General features: G+C 38.3%; 1 protein-coding gene across 3 annotated transcripts in view; it reads left to right on the forward strand.

Moving 5' to 3' along the window:
• Nucleotides 1-1060: 1060 nt before the first annotated feature.
• The window catches only part of BTRC (beta-transducin repeat containing E3 ubiquitin protein ligase), a 133979-nt gene continuing 112330 nt past the window's right edge, over nucleotides 1061-22709 (forward strand). For 2 of the 3 annotated variants that reach the window (XM_075216270.1, XM_075216272.1), the window contains exon 1: nucleotides 1061-1142. In XM_075216270.1, the coding sequence (XP_075072371.1) occupies nucleotides 1125-1142 (18 nt within the window). In that variant the 5' untranslated portion in view covers nucleotides 1061-1124. The remainder of the gene's footprint in view (nucleotides 1143-22709) is intronic. The other variant, XM_075216271.1, reaches the window with a different exon arrangement.

Below are 22709 nucleotides of genomic sequence, written 5' to 3' on the forward strand. Positions count from 1 at the left end.
AACTATTTTTCACTTTATGAGAAGATTGATAAATGTGCCCCCTAGTGAGAAGCTAGTTACTAGCAAATTATAACATTGAAAAACTTTCTTGGATATCAATTTAGTTAGCTAGAGTATGTCATCAAGAACTAGAAACTAGTAAAGAAGACAAGGCTTATTTGCCTTGCACTTACATGAGCAATATTAAAAAATAAATAAAACTCCTCTGATATTAACTATTAATAAATAGATGGAAAAATGCACACTCTGTGGAGTTTTTCAAAACGTATATATATTATATATATATATATATATATACATACATATATCAGGGGCGCATGCAGGGGGGGGGGGGGGGTTCTGGGTCTCCAGAAACCCCTTCCCTCCGCTAAAATAGTGCCCTACATAGCGACACTGTACTATACAGCAGCCGCGGCGCTGTCAAAGAAGTGACCGCCGCGGACGCTTCTTTGACAGCGCCGCGGCTGCTGTATAGTACACAGCACCGCCGCGGACACTTCTTTGACAGCGCCGCGGCTGCTGTATAGTACAGTGCTGCCGAAACGGAGCTGCTGCGCATGCGCTCTCGCTTTTTTTTTTTTGGGGGGGGGGTGGAGGGGGAAACTTAAAAATCCCCCATATATATATATATATGTGTATTATATTTTATATATATATATATATATATATATATATATATATATATATACACATATATATGTATAATATATATATATATATATAGATATATATATATATATAGATATATATAGATATATAAATATATACATATATATGTATATATAAAACTAGCTATTTATTTAGTTTTCTCCGTAAACCCGATTGTTTATCATCGTATAGTAAATATATAATGAAATTATTTTAAACGACAGGTAAAATATCAGGTGAATTGAAGGCTGACACGTATAATATATTCAGAATAATATGTGCTAATTGTGTAATGTAGTATAATGTATTGTCTAACCCCCACAGAGCGCCCTTACTGTCTCAGGCAGCACACGGGCTTCGCCTTCCTAGGAGGTGTGAGCCGCTCCGGCCACCGTCACCGTCTTCGTTAAGAGGGTCACGTGACCATGGCGTCATCAGACGAGGAAGTGTCTGAGTGAGTAGGGTGTACTGGGGTGATGGCAGCTTATAAAAAGGTAATAATACTACTATGATGCTGTGTTACTAGCTCATTGCCTATGACCAGCGATGTGGGTTGAAGCATTGCTGGGTTTGAGTAGGACAGATACCCTGAGTGCCATAATCCTGTCCCTTGTATGTTATTAGGTGCTCTCACTACAACTGATTATTTATATTATACCTGCTGCATCCCTGGGAGGGATTAATGGAGGCTGATTACTTGTATTTATCTTGATCATTGCCATATACCATGTAATCCGTATTTAATGTACTACTGAACCATATTTATAGTGTATACTTGTGCTGATAGCCGGTGTAACAATATTACTGTGTTACTCTGATTACTTATTATACTGCTATAACAATATTACTGTGTTGCTAATATTACTTATTACACTGCTATGTATATAATTGAGTGTATTTTTTTTTATTTTGCAATAGACTATTAATGTCATTGTGTTTTTACTTGTTTTGTATTAATAATTTCACCCCCTGTCTATAGTGATACAATGAAAAATATATTTCATATTTTCCTTTGGTTAATGTCAATTTGACAATGAAAAATTGTCAAAAATTGTAGTTTTAATATGTAGAAATAAACACAAAAAAACTCACCTGATGCTTTATCAGTGACAGGTTGAATTTATTATATCACCTGGCAACAGGCATAGGGAACTTGTCGTTTAACAAGCACTGGAGAGCCATCATGTATGGAGCCTTGCAGAGCATGCTGGGACTTGCAGTTCTACAAAAGCTGTAGAGCAGCTAAAGGGTGCTTTTTACTGACCTAGCTAGTCTGACTTCATAACCTATTTGAATTGCAGAAATAAAAGGCAGTAGGTAGAACAGTGCTCACATTTTTCGATTAACTTTTTAATTACAAAGAGAAGTCTGTTTAAACTGTAATCACTTCTTAAAAGCCTTTTTACGGTCTGTGTTATTATCTTTTAACTGTGAGCATTTTGTTTTTCAAGAATCCACTTTTGTGCAGCTATAACATTGTTTCTTAATTAAATCTCAATGTATATAAACTGTACTGACTATTGGGCCAGCTACACTTTTACATTCTCTGCATTAACAGATGATAAACAGACATTGTAACAAAAATAAACAATAATACAGGAAAAATTGTCCTTGGGGTACTTATACCCCATTCACACTGCCTATAAAACCAGGGTTTTTGCCGGGGCAGACTCTGATGACCGGGTCATGGCTCAGTGTGAAAAGGGGTCAGTGCAAAATCCTGGGTCTGATGACCTGGGATTATAAGAGGCATAATCAATAAAGGGAAGAAATCGTCTCAAAAAGATCTTGCAATATAACTAAGGTGAAAATGGATGGTGCTGGCAGTTTGTAGTTGAACAATGACCTAACACAGTCAAAATTATATCCAAGGGACCAACCAAAATCATACACTCTGTCGTCCTATTAATGTTTGCATACACAATTGTTATACACTTTCTGTTTTCATTCACTCTGTTCAGCCATTAATGAATAGAACGGTAATTGAGCTTGGCGAAAGGATCATTAACTCTTATGCCAAATGGTAAGTCAACGCATGTGGCCCTTTTAGTAAATGGAACTTGGACGAAGAGAGACAATATATACTTCTCTGTTTTGGTTCTTTATCAGATTCCAACCTCATCAATAGGATTATTTCAGTGCTCCATTCATTTTAATAGGTGGATAGTTGCTTGCCTTCTAAGATTTGGGATGCGCTAGTCCCATTTCTTTGCATGAGAATGCAGCCTATTATCTAAGTGGCAGTAGTGTCACTTTATCCCATTTAATTGATTGGTTTATCACTCAAAATGACTGTCTTAATTATGTGTGAGTTATGGATATGCTTTAAGCTTGACTAAGTTTTAATGTGTATGTTTCGTTTTCAAATATGAGCTAAACATGCTTCTTTTTAAAACACTATGTTCAAGTCTACTGTAAACAACTTTAAACATGCTGTGCAATTAGCACTTATTAACTTTCTCCACATTTACAATCTTGTTTGACCTGGAACTTTCTGGATGAGCACCCGTAAAGTGGTGTTATTTTGCTATGTATACTGAGAACACATTTTCTTGGTTGTTTGTTTTTTTTTTTGTTTTTTTTTTGTCAGTTGTCTGCTATAAAGGAAGTGCTAATAGGGTAATTTTATATAATTTGTGGTGTCCTTTATGAAAATACAAAATGACTGCACAAAATTTATGTAATTTAGAAGTTCACAATTTCTGCTCAGATAACTTATGGGATAATTGTGAATCAATGGAAAAACTGAAAGACAGCGCAAAGCAAGGCCCACTGTCACTCTTGTGACTCATTAACTAGACATATTCTTGTTTTGTTTTTTTAACCCAAATTTAGATGCTTTCTTTTTTCTGATAATATAAGGGACAGCAGGGTGGTCTCTATTACAGTTGCTGTAATTTCGCATCTCATTATATTATGTACCTGGTCTGGGCAAACTGCGTCCGGCTGAAGGTAGTGGACAATAAGACCATCTGAGCCTCTTGCACAATGAAAAACCTCTGTGCTGCCTAAAAATCTCCTTCTACCTTGTCTTCCCCTAATGGCCTTACGTCTGTATTCTTAAGAGGCTTGTGGTTCCTGCACTACATATGGTATATAACTCCAGTGGGCTGCCATGACTGTGACAGCCTGGAATTCAGGAGCCATCATGGTTGGTAGTTCTTATCAGTGCCTACAGCACTCATACTGAGGCGCTTGCAGTGCCATTACCCCATTAATACCGCTTTCATACTGCCGCCCCGGCAATATCCTGGGTTTTTCAAGCCGGGTTTTTGCCGGGGCTCGGAGCGTCCCAGCTCAGAAACACTATTCATACTGTACCTCGGACCCGGGAATTTCCCGGGTTGACCCCATTCATACTGCACAAGTCTGTGCCCTGGCAATTTGTGGGAGTCATCACCAGAGCAGTTTTCATTGGCTGAAAAATGGTGATGTCATTGAAAGGGGACTGGTTTTTTTTTTTTCTTCCACGGGCTCCCACTGATGACATCATCCTCCAGAGACAGGCAGACAGCCAATCGGCTTGTTTTCTGTGCAACCCGGGTTGAAAAACCCGGGTTGCACCATTCATAGTGCAGGCAACCCGGGTCCGACCCGGGAATTACCCCTCGATAAATCCCGGGTTGAAGACCCGTGTTTTTAGACCCGGGTCGTTTGAGATCGCCCCGGCAAAAACCCGGGATTTTGGTGCAGTATGAATGGGGTATAACTAGACTGTTCTCTCCCAATAGTTTACATTGGGAAATTTCCCACTGTGCCTAAGAGGCTGTGCTGTTGCTCATGACAGTCACAAATGAGAGGGTAAGGATGGAGAGTTTTATGCTAGAGATTCAGGCTGCAATACTGCAGCTGATAAAAGGCAAATGGCAGTCTTAGTGACTTAATAGAAATCTGCTAGAACAATCGACATGTACATATGGTCATCATCTGAATGCAATGACCGGCCCCAATGGCAGCGGAAGTGATCCTGCAGCTTGGTGTGTGGGGTAGAATAGCCAAATTGGATCGGTCTATGAGAATCCAGATTTAGAGGCTGGAGACTGTTCTTGGACTCTGTTTTCTTGCACATAGCAGGTAGTGCGAATTCAGATCCTGGCACATGAGCGCTCCGCTGCCTTCGCATTCGAGTGGAAAATATAAACGGATTGTAGACTCTCTGAAAACCAGATAGGCCATAGATTTTTTTTTTTTTTTTTTTCCACGTATGCCAGGAAATATTTTGATGTTCATAGTTATCAGTGTACTTTAATGCACAATCCTTGATAAAGTACTTGTTGCCTCCATTATTAGAAATGTTTTAAAAGAAGTATATTTTGTTCAGCACTAGTATTTGCCTAAATGTTTGTAACCTTTTCAAATGTTGGTCTCCCCATCTATAAAGAGATTAGTTATTGCATTTTTCCGGTGATAGACCATTTTCAATGAAGCCAGCATGGGTTCCATGTGGCATAGTGATGTTATTGGAACCCAATACACTATACCGCCTTCCTTTTGCCCATGCCTTCTGGCTGGGTGGAAATATTTTATACTAGCTCAGTCATTAGGTGAAGTTTGTATCCACCAGGCACTTATTTGTTTATTACACTTCTTGTTTATCACAGTTGTTTTTTTTTTTTTTTTGTGGGGTGGGTATGCCCTTATTGGGGGAGGGGGGGTTGTGTGGCCCAGAGATTCCCATCCCCCTGAACCTCTCAGATTCCCTCCCATCCATGGGATGGGCAAGTTGTTGAGCCCTGGCTAAGGCTTTGGCAGATCCCATGGTGTAGAGGGGCTCTTTCCCTTTGGAGAAGGGCCTGAAGTTTGCACCTTTTTTTTTATTTTTTTTATGTTTTTCACTTTTGGAGTACATGGTTACGAAAGCACTGTTCCTGGGCTTTCAGTGTAAAAAAACAATGTCTGACCACATCCCTTCATCAGACTCCATGGGGTGTATTTAGTAAACTGCGGATTTGAAGAAGTGGTAGGCAACATCTCCACTTTTTCAAACACGCAGGTTAGTAAATATACTCCTATGTCTCTATTTACTGTGTTGTTAGTCTCACACTGGCATCTGCCTAATAAGATATGCATGATGGATCTATAGATGGATCTACACTGTAAGATATGTCGGTAACAGTCTGTACCTCCCTGATGTGGTGATGGTGTTACCTAGTAATTTTGAAAATGAGTTAAAAATGACAATTGAATCATTTATTGCTTAATGAGTACAGGTCCAATAAACAGGGAATGGATATCTGAACTACTTTTTATTACTCTGGGGTAGTTTTATCAAACCCTCTAAAAAGGAAAAGTGATCGTTGTCCATAGCAACCGATGAGATTCTAGCCATCATGTTCTAGAATGTACTAGGTAAATGATGGTTAGAATCTGATTGGTTGCTATGGGCAACATCTCCACTTTTCCATCTTGGAGTGTTTGATAAATCTACCCCAGAGTCACAGAAGCAGCTTCAGATATCCATTTCCTGTTTAAGAATATCTGTCTGTAAAGTATTGATCTATTTACAAAGGCTTAGTAAATTTGTGACCTCTACTGACAACTGCTGCATTACTCTATCAATAATGCAGAAAAGGACTCTGGGTGAAGTTATATTTTTTTCTTGTGGAGGATAGACCAATACAGATGATTGAGCTTACCACAATAATTGTCTTGTTGTTTATGTTTGAACTCTGTTATGTGCTACATATACAAAGTGTTTATGCCTTAAACTCAATCTTGGTAATTAAATAGTGGTGGGTATTTGAAATAAGTTATTCTCTCTTAATGGCATATATTTGAAGTTGCTGTTATAAATCCCCAGAAAGATGCCATTTATCTTGATTGTGGACCTTATTTGAAGTGTACAGTCTACAAAATTCCTGCCTCCACTGTGTACAGACTGCGCTTTAAAGGGTACATTGAGGACACACACAATAAATGTATACCTACATTCTCCATATGACTAAAAGCAGAGATGCCCATATTATACTTGCAGTGCTATATGGCAGTTATGGTGTTATATTACCAGTGCTCCTATGATTAAACGCCAGACAGGTGCCATATTATACCAGCAGTGCCCATGAGACTGTGCCAGCTGAAATCCCCATAGTATGCCAGTAGAGGGGCCTATGTTATACCAGCAATGCTCATATGTCTAAATACCACAGAGATGTATATGGCACATTTTAAGTATGCTATAGTTTTCTATATTCACTTCTTTATCAACTGGATCTCCTCTTTAGGGTGGTTATTAATCATAAAATATTTTATTTTAATGGAGTTGCTTGTTGGATTTATTTTGTTTATTAATAAAGTAATGTAACGTTCCATATGAGAAGTCATGATGCTAAGAAAAGCCCAGCATTTAATGACCGTTTCCTGGGTGTCGCTCTCCTTTTGTAGGTGTTTACTGGCAAGTGTCTTTTGTTTATTGCAAGAGGCAAGACAACTGTCGCCAGAGCATGAATGGGTGGACACAAGGCGCACGCTGTATATTGTCTAATCCATTTCTCATTGTAATTTGATTTTTAGGGAGAACAGCTGCACCCCTTTTCCTTTAACCATGGAATTGGGTTACAGGATTCTTTGGAATGAATGAGCTTAACATTACTATAACATGTTCCCACTAAAAGTCATTGTGGCCACATTCTTTGTTTAATGCTTGTTTGGTTACTGAATTTAAAGTATAGCTCGTATTATATTTGTCCTTCCTTTTTCTGCATTGAATTGTAGTTTGATGCTGAATTTGGACATTGCTCCATATGCATTTCTTGTGTTTTTTATCATTAAAATATTATTTGTCCGTTGCACCCCTACATTTACGTATAAAAAGTAAATCAAGACTTTGAAGCGCTGTGAAAGACTAATCTTTGTTCTGACATATTTTAGGTTACTGCTATGACTTGCTCACAGTTGTCACTGGCTCCTACTAACTGGATTCCATGATATCATGGGTTCCTAGTGAAGTAATGTGGTTCTCTCCACAAATACCTGCCTCCACTATGTGCAGGGAATGAGCCACTTAAATATGTACCATATCCTCTGCAGTATAATGTTTTATCTGTTTAGGTATTGCACAATGTATAAGAAGCCCTGAATAAGACTTTACATGTCATAGGTGCTGCATATCCACTGGAAATACTCATTTTGTTCTGGTCTCTGGGTGTTAGATGTTTTAAGAAGCCACCACCTCCGTATACAGTTGGTGGGCACTAAGTGGGTAGAAGTCACATGCTGTGCCGTGGAGTGTGGATGAAAAATGATCTTTCATTCTCTTATCCACAATGTAAAGACCATCTTCCTGGCCATTTGTAATCCATCACCTTAAAGCCTGACACGCAGACTGTTTTTAATTTTAATCAGCACAAAAAAAATAATAAAAAAATAAAGCTGCACCCAGTAAAGGGAAGAGGTGAGCCCCCCCCCCCCAATCCCCCCAACACTCCTCCGTAGCTCCAGGTTTTGCTACTAGCAACTATTTTTCTCAAGGCCCGTTCTTATTGCCCCCAACCCTCCCACTCACATGGCCTCTGTAGCCATTTGTGCATCACAGAACCAGGGAAAAGACCCTAGGGTTCTGCCTGGGGAGGGGAGGAGGTGAGTGCAGGGGCCGGGGGGGTCTGCATTACCAGCTGTCAGTGGGGTGGTATTTTAGTTTTAAAGGAATAAACTACTTTTACTTGCTTATACCCACCCATTTCTTAAATGTTTTACATGCGTCTTTAATGCATTTAAATGGGTTTTTGTTTTTTTCAGAACGCTACCTGTTTCATTTTTATGCGTTTATCAACTGTAAAGGCATTGGGAAGCCTACAGAGAGCTCAAATGCATAGCCAACATATTTACATTTGATATGTGATTTTAATAGCATTAAAACACAAGTAAAGAACAAGGCTTTAGGCGATTTAACCTTCAATCTGGTTGCATCTTTTTTTTTTTTTTTTTTTTTTTTTTTACATATTCATATGTATATTTTTGTGGAAGCATAAATACCGCTCCCCCTAAAGTTACATGTTAGGATCAAACGGTTTAAAAATGTTTCAGTGGAGGTGATCAGCTTTATTTTCCCTTTCATGTATATGGAGAACATAGCTGCAGAGCACAAACTGTCGTCTTAGATGTCTTTGGAAATGGATCTATCCAATTACAATGCACTTCTTTTGTAGAAATATGATCAGCTTTAAGGTGTACTTTGTCCCAAGTTTGGTAGACACCTCTAGAACGCCCTGCAATTATTTGTAAACTCTTCCACTCAGGATAACAAATTAAATCATTTACTAAGAAATATTTAGCAAACTTAATTGATTATTTGACTTTGACAATATTTTGTTTTGAAACAAAAAAAAATGATAGACATTTATAAAACCTTGAGGTAATGGAAAATGGTAGTGTTGTGTGTGAAGAAACCAATCAGATGTTTGTTTTAGTAAAAGGCACTAGAAAAAGCTGTTCAAATCTGACGCATTGCTATGGGGAACACCACCATTTTCATGTTATATTTCCTTCTGGGGGTCATTGTAAGACGTGGCATTGTAAGAAGTTCACAGCTGAGCCGCTCTTGCTAGGTGACAAGATAAGACAGTTATGACATTTAAGACAGTTCTGGTTCATTATGCATATACCTGTCAAATGTTATTTGCAGTTCAGTGTCCCTTATTTTGTTGGGGGTTTTGTGCTTTCTTGTGTTCATACTTAATTTTGTAATGAATGGAATGTATATTGCATAGTATTTTATTTCATACAAAACTGTTTTTCTTTTTTTTTGTTTTTTTTTTTTTTTTTGGCAAGCAAGATGTACAAAGGACTTTTATTGCAGCACCTACTAACACTGGCTCCTACTATCATGTGTTACTCACATGAACTGTTTTTTATTGTGTTTATTACCAGCTTGCATTCAGATTTTACGTGACCTCTATGGATCTATATATAAACGGCAAAGAACCTGCAATTTTATATCTTCTATATCCAGGACATTTGATAGGTTTGTGCACCGCTTGGTGCTTTGTAATTTATAATGCTTGAGGTTCTGTGACAGTACGATGAGATTTTATATAATACCTAGGTGTGACATTTCCATGATCTGTAGGTTGCTTTGCATTTGTTAAGCTATATAGGATAAAATGTTAAATATTAAATGCAAAGTTATCAAGGTCACCATAAAACCGGGTTCTGATTGGCCCTTTAAGTAACCTCTGGGTACATTGGTGGCCGCAATAGCATTTTTAACAAAAGCTAAACTTGAGTGTCATATATTTTGTTCAAAGTGTAATATACTTTTTATTTTTTTTTAATTCTATTTTTACATATTTATTTAGACTTTGCCTGGTGTTCCTTATTGACACTTTTTTTTTTCTACTGTGTATTAGTTGCAATTGTCTTAATGTTTTTAGCAGTCCAGAGCACAGTAATTTATATATAGTGTTTCTTTCTTTTTCTTTTTTTGTTTGATTTTTATGGTTTGCAAATATTCTACTTAAGTACATGGCTGGAAATCCCAAGAGCCAGATAGCTCCTAAGAGCTACTAGTCACTTGTATTAAGGTCAGTGCATGCACATCTTTCCTGGATGCCTAAAATGTCCTTCTGGCTCCTTAATTCCACATGATTGTCCGCCCCTGTTCAGGCATAATGTTGCTGTAATCCTCACTTCTGTCATTTCAGTAATCGTGTCTAACATTGCAATTCATTTAGGTGAGCTGTTTGTGTAAGAACGAAGTGTTGTTTGTGGGCAATAACTTTATCAAAGCCCTCAAAACAGATGCACGGTTAAATGCTTCACTTATCACCACTCCAGACACAGAGCACTGCTAAATAGACATCATTGTTGCAAATATGAATTCTCTGTTTCTTTCTACATAGTAGAAATACTTTGTAGCTGAAAACTTCCCGGTGTTAAGTTTGTGAGAATATCTTGCAGCTAACTACTGATTTGTTTTATGCTGTTGCTATCAAGAGTTTTGTGTAATTATTTGCTCCTGCAAAGACTTCCATGCGTCGATTAGCTAAAACGTGTATGCTTTTACCAAAGGACTTTGTGGCCACTAATTTTACTAAAAATGGTAATGCACGTGGTACAATATGCATGTTTTCAAGACGTAACACTACTGTTTTTTGTAATGTATTATATAATGGCCTAGAGGTGTAATTGCTCCTTAGTGTGAGAAAGCGTCAGCCTTGGAGAACAATGGATATGTCAGTTTGTGGCCTCCAGCGCTTGTCGTTTCACCTGTTTGTCAGGGAGATTGTGATATTTTCATATCCAGGTCTTCCTCACTTTCCAAGTAACATGTTCATAAAGCAGAACCGTAGTTTTCTGAAGCTGTCTGATGTTCCTGTTAAATATCTGCATTTCAGGCCTCTTGGGCACATGCCAGCACCCCTCTTGTGTGTTTGGAGAGTGCACCTGTTGTGGATTTGAGCAGACATGATGTTAAGACATGTAAGTGCCACATCCCGCGTGTTAGGTGACCCTGCCTGGTTGTTCACAGCATCTCACATGTTCCTAGTGCGTAAACTGCTCAACATGTGCAGCAAAGTGTCTAGAAGTATGGCCGGGTCCAGTTGCAAAGGTGGTTAATTATACTCCTGCTAGGCAGAGGTTTAAATTCACATCAATGTATATTTAGTTGTGTAACTGAATAAAGATGTCATCAGTTTGTTTTTCTATGGATAAATACACTAGTTTTCTGCAAGGCAGCATCTGTTTATTTTTCTATGGGCGAAGAGATTGTTACATTTCATGCATGCTGGACAGAAGTCGGAGAAATCAAGTATACTCTTTATTTAGTAAGGAAGGCATTAATACATGGAAAAGTCTTGCTGTATGTGTTTATAAAATTATATCTTTACAGCTCTTGTTTTCAGAGGCACAAGTCAGAAGGTCGATGCAATGTTCTTCGGCATCCAAGGTTAGCCTAGCAACCTGCCACATGATCATGTCTGATGACCAGTATACAAACATCTGACAAACTTGCTCTGCCTGCTGTGTGCATGAAGGTGCTTGTGTACCACATGCAATAGGTCATTTTCCAGCATGAAAGAGCTCATGTACCAAGTCCAATAGGGTAGCGTTTCTCAATCTTTCTTGTATTGTGTACCCGCTTATTGTATTGTATACTAAATGCCACTAAAGTATGTACATTTATTTCAAACACCACCTCCAAATATGTGTATATTTTTGGCAAGTAACTTTTATGTTTAAAAGACACCACTCCAATTTAACTAAACAAAGAACCATTGGAATCTGTCTGATCCTGGCATAGGTGGGCTCTGATTATTCTACTGACCAATTTGATACTACAAATCTCCTCCCTGTTATCGCATCCAATAAGATCTTGTTGCAAATTGCTAGTGTAGCCAAACCCCTAAGTGCAGGCTTATCCCACTCTCCTGTATCTTTCCCCCCCTTCATTATTGGCTATAGCTTTAGCGAGGTGTGGACAGAGTTGAGTGCCCGGTATCAAGTGTCTGTATTTTGAAACCAAGAACCTGGAAGACTTGACCTTCTAGAGCTGGCTCACTTCCTAGGACGTCATAGGCTCCCATATGTGGGTCTTAGCGATACCCGATTTTCATCCAGGACCGTATTGTAGGTATGTGAGAGGGAATTTTTTTTTTTTTTGCAACCAAATATTAATAAACATATTGAATCAGTGAAACAAAAAATTGGGTGCTTTGGCTACCTGGCTCTGAGGGTTGGCTGTCCTTTTGGTTTTACCTAATATTGTGCTTGAAAGCTGCTCAAGTCACATGTTATGGCCTTGTTAGGTCAGTAATGGGCTGTAAGCCGTTCTGCCCTGCAGACTGCAATGCTGTTTGATACCCAGTGCCACTGTGCCTAAAGAGTCTGCTGAAAGATGGCCTTTAATTGTAGCTCTTGCTAGTTATATAATAGCTGGAAAAGTTTTGGAACGTAGCTTAATTTTCTGCTCTTAAAATATAATTTCTCTGCTATTTTACTATATATCCTGACATACTATGCAATGCTGCACACAAAACAGAAGGTAAAGGTGGGCAAATGAGTTTACAATTCAATATATTATATATGGTATTATACTACTTTAACTTTTTTTTTTTTTACTACTGAGATGCTATCTTGTCATGCTAGTGGTAGAGCCCTTTGCTTGTGTTTTCACCTATACTAAAATAAAGCACATGGGAGTATTCAAATGCTTGTGTTGACTGTATTGTTCATTGTGTTGTCCTTGACAGCTGCATTTTCAATTTGTGATTAATGTGATTTCCCCAACGAGAATATTTATTGATGGAAGTCCCAATGATCTAGATAAGCCCCAATGCACAACTAATCTTTATTTACATGGTTACTGTGCTTTTAGGAATCTGGAAGCCTTACCTTGAGCCAAATTACAGGTATCTACTTGAGTAAATGACAAATACAGAGTAAATTGAAAGATGGTGCTTGCACACTAGTGTGGTTCCTGAGTTAATGAGACAATCGGAATCCCATCGTACTCTGGGTAATAATCTGACTGGGCAGACTGTTTCCCCAATATTTTATCAACCATGGACAGAGAATGAGCCCCTAGTGACTTTGAGAGAGGGGTGATTGCTGGTGCACGTTTCACTGGAGCTGCGTTGACAAAGGCGCTTCAACTTGCAGGAACTGGAGTTATGCCCTAATCACTATAAGGGCATAAAAGTCTGGTCTAAAGACATTAGGGGTTTCTGTATATGAAAGTGCCCACCCTTTATACCATACTGTTACTTGCAATTCAATGCTAGGGTGTGAGCAAATTGTGTCGTCAAGTTCACTACACAGGTAGGGATAGAGGACATTTGTGACTCCTGTCTCTTACCACGAGTGAATGTTGTATAGTTTAAGAATATTGTCACTATTTTGTCCTTTTTCGTCATTTTTTTTAACACCTATTGCAGAATCATGCTAAATATGTACTTTACAACTGTAAAAACACATTTATTTTACTATTACCGTACAGGTACGGTAACTCATCAAGAAAGTTCTGGACCAGAAAGAAAAATGACCCCCTCTGCTACTCAGTGGCGATGTCCTGCACACTAAGTATCGCCTTCTCCTCTTACAGTCACTGTGAGGAGCACTGCCAAACAATGAGTGGTGGAATGTTTGGGACAGAGTGGGGAAAATAGGACAATATTTAATCTAATCAAATTGCAAATTTAAAATTCAAAGTTATCTAGAAAACTCTTAAATCCACAGGGGAACATTTTTCCCGTTGTCTTCTTGTCAGTCAGAGTTGGCAAGTCCAGAAGATAATTTTATGAAGCCATCTACTGAATGATTGCTTTCTTCCTGCTCGGTGGCCGGCTCACAGCTCTCTGATTAATGGATTGTACTGGATTTTCACCAATTGGCTTGTTGGACCAATTGTTGAATAATGCCAGCATTCACAAGTCATGTATGGGATTTCTGTTTCCCCACCAGAGATTTAATGATTTAGGGCCTGATTCGTTAAATAAGAAATTTCTTGCCTAAGTTCCTTAAGTCTCATGGACAAAACCATGTTACAATGCAAGGGGTGCGAATTAGTTTTCTATTTTGCACATAGGTTAAATACTGTGTTTTTCATGTAGCACACATACAGGAAAAAAACATTTCACCCTCCTTGGTGCCGTTTTCAGAAGCTTTGCAGCTGTTTACTCTTGTGATCCTGTCATTTGGAATCACCTGAGACACAATCCACGCGGCACAGACTGGTTATAAGACTGAAGCTACTGAAAATCACACAGGGGCATCCCAGTGTGGATGAGCAGGTATCCCACGGGTAATTACAAAATATTGTTGGTATGTAGGTCTGTTTAAAAAATAAAACCCTGCAAATCTGCTGAAAACGATCCTAACAAGGGCAAATGTATTTCTCTTCTAAATTAAATGTCATAAATTCGGCAGAGTCCTTTTCAGATGTTGCAGATCTCATTTGTTTAAATGAGCAACTTTTTATTTATTTTTTATAAAATATTTTTGCCTCTGAGTTCATCTCCTCTTGTCACTCCTGTTCATTTTATTAAATGATTTTCATTCTGTGCCACCCACTTCTCATTTTGTGGCATGAAATAAAAATGGCTTACGTTTCTTTTTTGCGAGTAGCGGAGATTGCATGTTGGATAGATGTAATTGGAACATGTTATGTAATATTTGGTGGTTACTTTAGTTATAAGTCCCTGATTTGGCTTATCTCCATGCATCACTTAACAAAGATCATTCTTTGTACTCCCGTTTGATTCTGAGCCAAAGTGTTCAGTTTCCAGATCTTCCATTTTGACGTTAATATTGAATAAGTTCATTTGGATGCCCTAATCCACTTGGTCATTAACCTTTTGTGGTTCTTCTAGCGGTTTAGTTTTATACGAGGCATAAATAAAATTCCTCCAATGTTTAAATTACGAGGGAAAGTGGAGACTCTTGGCCAATCTGATGCTTTGCAACCTGAACTAGGCCATTTGGACCTGATGAAAGAGGGTAACGAAGAGTTGTTCTATTGACTGAAATAGCTGCCAGCAGCTGGCTCTGGTATCTCGTTCAGCATAGTCGCTTATATATTCTATATTTGTGATATAGAGTGTGCAAGTTTACATACAAGGCAGGATGAGGACTTTAATGACAAGCACAGCTGCATTGTGGTCCGATAACTTCAGCTGTCAATATATTCCTCTTGGGGGTAATAGTGACAGTTTTACGACTTCATCTTGTATTCCATTTTTTTTTTTTTTTTTTAAATTTTATTTTAGGGTTGCATATCAATTTAAACATTTAGAGGTTCACGACTTTCCATTGCTGTCTAGTGACTGTAGACATTCCACAGGAGAGTGTTGATTTATATAGCGCCAACCCTGTACTCTGTACTTTTATAAGATTACAGCACAGGAAAGATATATTACATAACGTATTAATGAACATGCACATTACATAACATTGAAACAGACACGCAGCGTTTTATTACTTGTGCTGAAATAAGCGTGTATAGTCCTAATAAGAGAATATTGAGCGCAATAGAGGTAAGCAAATTGGAGTGTGGTGTTCATGCAACGTCGAAATAACATCAGCAATAAAATGTACCCAGCCTGGAGAAACACTAAACCTAACGCAACATGACGGTGTGATAAGTTTATGAACTTTACTGTGGATAGACGTATAAAAGAAAAACATACAGAAAACTATGCAAAGGGAACCGTGTTTAAAAATAAAAGTAAAGGTGAAGTATAAGCCTACTTTCACTCCCATCTACCTGATTATGCAAGAACAACATGTGAAAAGAGTAATCCGTTTTGTAGAAGAATGACTTCAAAGGAGAAACCATTGCCATGGGAGTGCTCTGAGCCAAAGCAGTATAGGGCAGGCCTGGCATAAGGGGTGCAGAACCCAAAAGAAAGTGCCTCTAAGGATCCCCTCAGTCCTGCTAGACTTGGGGGATCTTCTAGACACACGTTTTCTTCTGGACTCTGTACCACAGTCTTGCTATATATTTATTTTTTGCAGGGAACAAAGTAAAATAAATATTAGAACACGAGGACATGTACTGAAACTGGAGGGAAGTAGGTGCAGAGGAAATTGGAGGAAAAATTATTTCACAGAAAGGGTATTGGATAAGTGGACTAGCCTCTAAAATTGCTCTACTGTATTAGCCTCACATTAGAGATGGTAAACATGCTTGGGATAGACATAAGGATATCCTTACAAAGATTAAAAGACCAAATAGGGTTTGAGGTTACCATAGGTTAATAAAAATATAAATAAATGGGCAGACTAGATGGGCCAAGCAGTTCTTATCTGCTGTCCAAAGTATGTTTCTAACAATCAGATTTGGCAGCTTCTAATGAGAAAAGCAATGTTAATCTAGTTCTGGCAACTGGCTTGTAATAGGTGATCATGTCATTACAGTACTGCTGAAAATCATTTTGGAAAGGATTGGCTGGTGCGGTGACTTTAGTGATACATGGAAATACCACCAAATAAACCTCCGATATATTCTCGAGGCCATGGTTTTGTTGGCTCTTTTTGATGTGCAATTTAAAGCATGAGATATTTGTATAAGGAATGGATGTGTTAAAAGCATTTTTTGCTTATTGACTGGTTGACACATCGCTAGTAAACGTTGCATCGCAGCTTTCTAAGGGAATGGCGGCTTTACAGTCAGCGCTCTCAACATACAAAGTGAGTGACCTGAAACCATAAATATTTCATGCTGGTATTGTGGTAGTATGATCTGTTTAGAGGTGCGTACGTGGGGGTGGATGATGATGATGATGGTGGGTGGTAAGGCTTCTGGGCATGCCAATTGGGGGGGGGAAATCTTTACATTTTTACTATGTATGGTCTTATTTAATGTTAAGTACCACGTGTAAAAACCTAATCTATCAATGATGCCTATGACACAGAGCCTATATTTTACTTCCATGTGCCATCTATTTGGAGTGCGGCAGACTGGATGCAGATTCATGCAGGTAATTGGCTGTGTGAGTGAGCTGCAGGTGATTGGCTGTGTGAGTGAGCTGTAAGAGATGTCTGAAACTTTATTTTAAAGCTGCATTTGGAAACACCACAAGGTTTCATTTATAGTTTAGATACTCGTGTTTGTAGCGTGTGTGTGAGATATTATTTTTTTTTTTTTTTTTTTTGGGTGAGATAAATTTTCCACTTTTATTGCATATTACAAATTTAAATGAAATAATTGTGGCAGATTGTGCACACCATATTTCTCCTAACCCATGTTCTAAGTCGCCTCATCCTTCTATATCTCTGAGGGGGCTTTACTGTATTGTCGATAGCAGTTGTAGTCTGAAGCTGTTAGTGCAGACTAAATAAGATTTATATTGATTTATTGTGCCTCATTTCGGAATATGATGTACAGCACATATGGTTGACACTATAAAAGTTTGGGTCCCTAAAAAGTAATACATCGCCAACAAAGGCAAATGATGTTTGCAATGAATACTGTCACACTATATCTGGAAGAGATGGTGTAGAAGCAATCGCTTTCAGTTAGTTTTGATTCTTTCAGTATTATGGAATGTACAGCCTGTCATTAGAACAGGTGCCTTGTGTTATGTGTCTGGTCTACATGGTCATCGCAAACAAAGGCAAGATGGTAATAAGCAAACAGTTATGGTATTAAAAGGCTGTGAGTTGTCCTATTCTCGGATAATTTATTGTGAACTCTTTGTCTTGTATACATTTAATAACTTTTTTATCTGGGTGAAAATCTTGCTGCAGCTCCATCATAAACCAGTTAGTTGTAACATGTGAGTACAATGACACGATGGACTCCGCAGCTACAGAGTAAGTTTGTAGCAATAGAATACCTATAACCTAAGAGTTATCATCCTCATCCCTTCCAATCTAGCGCTGGATGTTGAGTACTGTGATGAACATGTACTTGGTAGGTATTATACCTATTTGGGCATTGGTGTTTCATTAATTATATAGTTCTTGTGCACCATGTGTTTATAACAAATGATTTCCTTCTGTGTCCATGTTTTGCTGATACAGACTATCATTTAGCATGCTCTGTACATGGACAGCCTGACTTCACTTCTTGCACTTCATACTGTGCTGTGATCTTTTTGGCCGGTTCTCTCCATATAGCTCTTCTCCCTTGTGAGTGCTAACATGGGAGCTGTGAGACAAGGAGGAAGCTGTCTTTAGTGCATAGCACAATATGTAGCTAGACCCGGAAGCCAAATCGAGCTATTGGCAGACAGAGCCCGCTGTTTTCGTAGGCTCTCTCGTGGATGAATGGTGGCACAAAGGGTTTTTTGCTTTGTTTTTTAACATCTACATAGTGCACCAGACAAATAATACCAATCCCCAGACTGACATATTTGGGAGCATGGGGTCTTCCTCAACAGGTTTTCATCTAAATGGTTTGTCCAATTTTGGACAAAACTCCCTGTGCAGATCGCCACCCTTGTCCTCATATCCTACCGTATAGCCTTCCATTGGAGTTCCCCCTTCCCCCAAAAAACAAATGAGCGGTAAAATGGATCATACAGTTTTTCAAGTGTTGTGCAGCTTTTATTTCTTTTCTACTCCCTGCAAAAAAAAAAAAAAGCCATTCATTCTCCTATATGTGAAAGTATTAGATGAGCTTTTATACTGGCTGATGAGTTCTATGGACTGCAATGATCATTTTTGCTAAATCTTTGTAAAAGTGGGTAACACTGTGCTAGTTCTGCTTAGAATTCAGCTCTATGTTAATGGCAATGCTAATTTGTATTACGTGTAATTGTGGTAGTTTATAGATTCAAGTTGTAGATTTGAATAGGTGATTGACGATCATGGAAATGTGGCTGCGTAAAATGACGATATTTTTTGAGTTAACGGAGCTGTACATTCTATATGTATAAATATTGTGTATATGTTTCTGATATCTCCCTGATAAAGTCCAGTGACAATGAAGGACAAAATGCGTTGGGGCCACCCTGAGCGCGCTTTTTCACTTCTACCTAGAATTGATGAGGATTTATTTTCCAGATAAGTCTATTTGTTTATATTGATGTATGTGCAATGTTATTGTTTTATGTCTATAATGTTTTGTTCTTGGGGTTTTTGTTTTTTATATTCTACACTATTTGGCCACCCTGTATCTTCTGTTAGAGAAGCAAGTCTTACAAAGAGGATGCAGATAGAGGAAGAAAGACCTTTTGAGTTGAGATAAGAAAGTTTATATATGGTGTTACTAAGAGCTTGTTAAGGGTTATCCAGAATTTGTGAAGCTGTTTTTTATTTCGTGTATGGTACACATTTTTTACACTGGTGTAATTGTTGTACTAGGATTTCTCCCTGGAAGGGGGGGGGGGGTACATTCTCTGTCACATTTGTGACTTTTACATATTGAGACATAATTAACAATCCTCTAACCCTTGCAAAAACATACAATTTGATACACCATTGACAAATATTCCATAGCACATCTTACCTTGTCATTATTTATTAAACATATCAAGAAGCCAAGTGTTTGAAAGGAAGTGCACACTCTTATTGCATCTATATCAATAAAGAGTGTTATTTGAATCTAGTATCGTTATTTGGATGTGTTGCGACCTCTATATAAAAGCAAAACCTTTTGGTTGTTCGTTCTGGGCTATTTGGGTTCATGTTAAGACATCTGCAGTGATCTCGCTGGAGCAGTTGATCTCGTTTGGAAATTGTCTTATAACCATCTGACGTTCATCATTCTGTACTGCGAGCGTAAATACAAATGGAGAACATGGAAGACCATTGCCAATCTTCCCAGGAATAAGAGTCTAGCAAATTTCTAAAAAGACCAAAAACCAAACTCTATAACCACATTGACCTCATACCAGCTGTAAATCACAATGGAGGGTAGTTGATTTGTAGATGTTGTTGAAATTCCCCTATAAACTCCTCTATTTGCAAGAGTAATCGGAGTCCATCTGCCCGGAAAGTGACGTTTGATTTGAAAGTGGATCATGCCAGAAGACAATGATCCGAAGCATACCTGAAAATCTACAACTCAATAGAATAGCAGAAGATAAAAACAATCCCGCTTTTGGAATGGCCAAGTGAAACACTGGAGAGCCCTCAATCATTAATGAATTGAAGCACCGTTGTAAGGAGGAATGGGCCAACGTTGAAGACTGATAAACTTCTATTGAGAATGATTACTTCAAGTTACTGCTGCGAAGTGTGTTTCACTTACTTTTTACAGATGGATTCTACATGTTGGCTTATTTTTTGTTGATTAATTAATGACAAAGTAAAATTTCCTAGGCATAGTCAAGTCAATGTCATATGTAAAACACATACAATATATAGCTATAAATACAATATATGGATGGGGCATAGCTATGTCAATAATATAAAAGTGTGTGTATATATAATAATATTATATATTCTAATTTCAAAAGGTCAAACATTTAAAGCCTGGAACTCCTCTTACCGTATGTATGTTGTTACACTATCAACTTGGAAAGCACTTATCACAGGTCCTTACCCCCTGCTGAATTTATGTCTTGTGTTTTGGGATCTCTTTCAAGCCTGAGTGTAATATTTAGTTACCTCTTACCAGGGGTATTAGGACAAAATTATCAGCATTCTTTGCTTCTGGTTGCAACATTTTGCCATCCCTAAGCAAATCTGTAGTAGAAATATATTAAACCTGATACTGTTGTTTATCAGCTTATTTTCTACTCATTTGTTTTAATAGATAAAATAATGACATCATGAAAAAAAAAAATTGACCGTCTCCTCTTGGATCTGGAAAAGGAATAATAAAAATAAATGAAAAATAATCAAAGCTCTTAAATATGGAAATGTAACATAATAGTTTAGTTGCTACACCCGTGTAGAGAGACACAAGCTGTATTAAACAGAAGAAAATAGAATTCATCAACATAACACATGTTGGTACAAACTATAAAAATCTGACACATGATCAAATACAGGTCTGGAATGTATGATCTGGAACTCTTGCGAATTTAAGTTATTATTCAATTTGGAGCACTACCTTGAGAATATACTAAATTTAAAGATTAGAGATCCCATACCTGTAAATACTTGTCATTAAAAGGATTCTGGCATCAGTGCAATGACTAAATTAATGGGTTTATTCACCTTTGTTCAACCCATGCTAGTTAGGCACTGTCCCCTTCCCCACATGTACCCCTCTGGTGGGGCTCTTGGGCCTCCGTGTTAATCTAATGTAGTGGAGGGTCCCAGAGTGCTGACGGCTAGTAAAGTGGTGCTGGACACAACCCATCCTAGCTGTTGAAGACTTGTAATAAAGGAGGCTCCTGGTTGATTCAGCTGCTTGTCCTGTAGAACAGACGTGTGCCGCTTGTGAGTGGGAACACCTAGAATCTGTTTTGGGGGATCCTGGACTTTCAGTTATGCAGTAGATGCCATAGTTTGGTCTACATGGAATACTAAAAAGCTAAATAAGTTGGATTTATGAACTTTGTTTCATATAGTAGAACAAGTTAACCCGTGCATGATACTCATGCATTCTAGTCAAATCAAGCTACTTAAGGTGTTAAAAAGGTTCTTGTTATCTTCATCGCCACACACACACGCCGCTAGGCTTTTATATATTAGATAATGCTAAGAATTTAGTAGGTCAGTGTAGTATATAACTCCGCCCAGCAGGTGGCGCTGCAGCTTGAGCACTCTGTCACCCGGTAGTTTTTTCCACACACACACACACTAACACACGCCGCTAGGCTTTTATATATTAGATGTTTAATACCACTGTGTTCCAGTTTGATGGGAGCATCACCTGATTACTTTGCACTGTTGGATAACCCTGTTCCTTCCTCTAATTTTGCTCTACCTCTTGCCTCCGATCCTCTGTTCATATAATGACAGTGCGCCAGTAACATTCAGTCCAGTCACCACTAACCTATTCGCATAAGTGACCGCAAGGTCCTCGCACGCATCTCCTGTTGCAGTGAACATTTCGATGTTTGGTTACAAGTTGTTCTGTCTCTGCCCACTTCAAAACTGAGAACTTAATGGACAACAGGAGATGAAGGCTGCATGAAATAAGGTGCCCAGATCCTAGTAAAATTCTCCTTAAAGAACATGTATAACACTGTTATAGAGAAGGATGAACTGTACTGTTGCGCATTACTTTGAATGTCAGAACGCTTGACAATCATTTGGAAGTTTTTTATTACTTAATACCAAATGTCTGTGTACTGCTGTCCCTCGCTGGTTTGGATGGGTTGTAAAACTGACCTGTTGGCAGCAATGTAAAAAAGTGACATGAATTTACATCAATAAATTCTAATTTACATTGATCATGTATCATAGAGTACTATTCACCTGTCGCCAAAATATAAGGTTATAGCAGTAAGTCTGTGTATATCGCCCGTTTATCAGTCACATATAGAAATGGATTTCACTTATGCTGGCCCGACCGTTTGCCATGTTGCAATGAATAGCGGCTATTTGGACCAATTCAATTTAGCCACTCCCATAGGTGGGCACTAATGGAGCGCCAAGACTGACCCGCATGTGCCTATCTTTACATAAGGATTTAAGGAAAACCTTACATTTTTTTGGACAGTTTCTACTTAAGCTTCTTTGCAAGTTACACAATCTTTCTAAATTTAGCCTTGAAGTTATGC

Source organism: Mixophyes fleayi, chromosome 6 (genome assembly GCF_038048845.1).
Source record: "Mixophyes fleayi isolate aMixFle1 chromosome 6, aMixFle1.hap1, whole genome shotgun sequence".
NCBI classification, from domain to species: Eukaryota; Metazoa; Chordata; class Amphibia; order Anura; family Limnodynastidae; genus Mixophyes; species Mixophyes fleayi.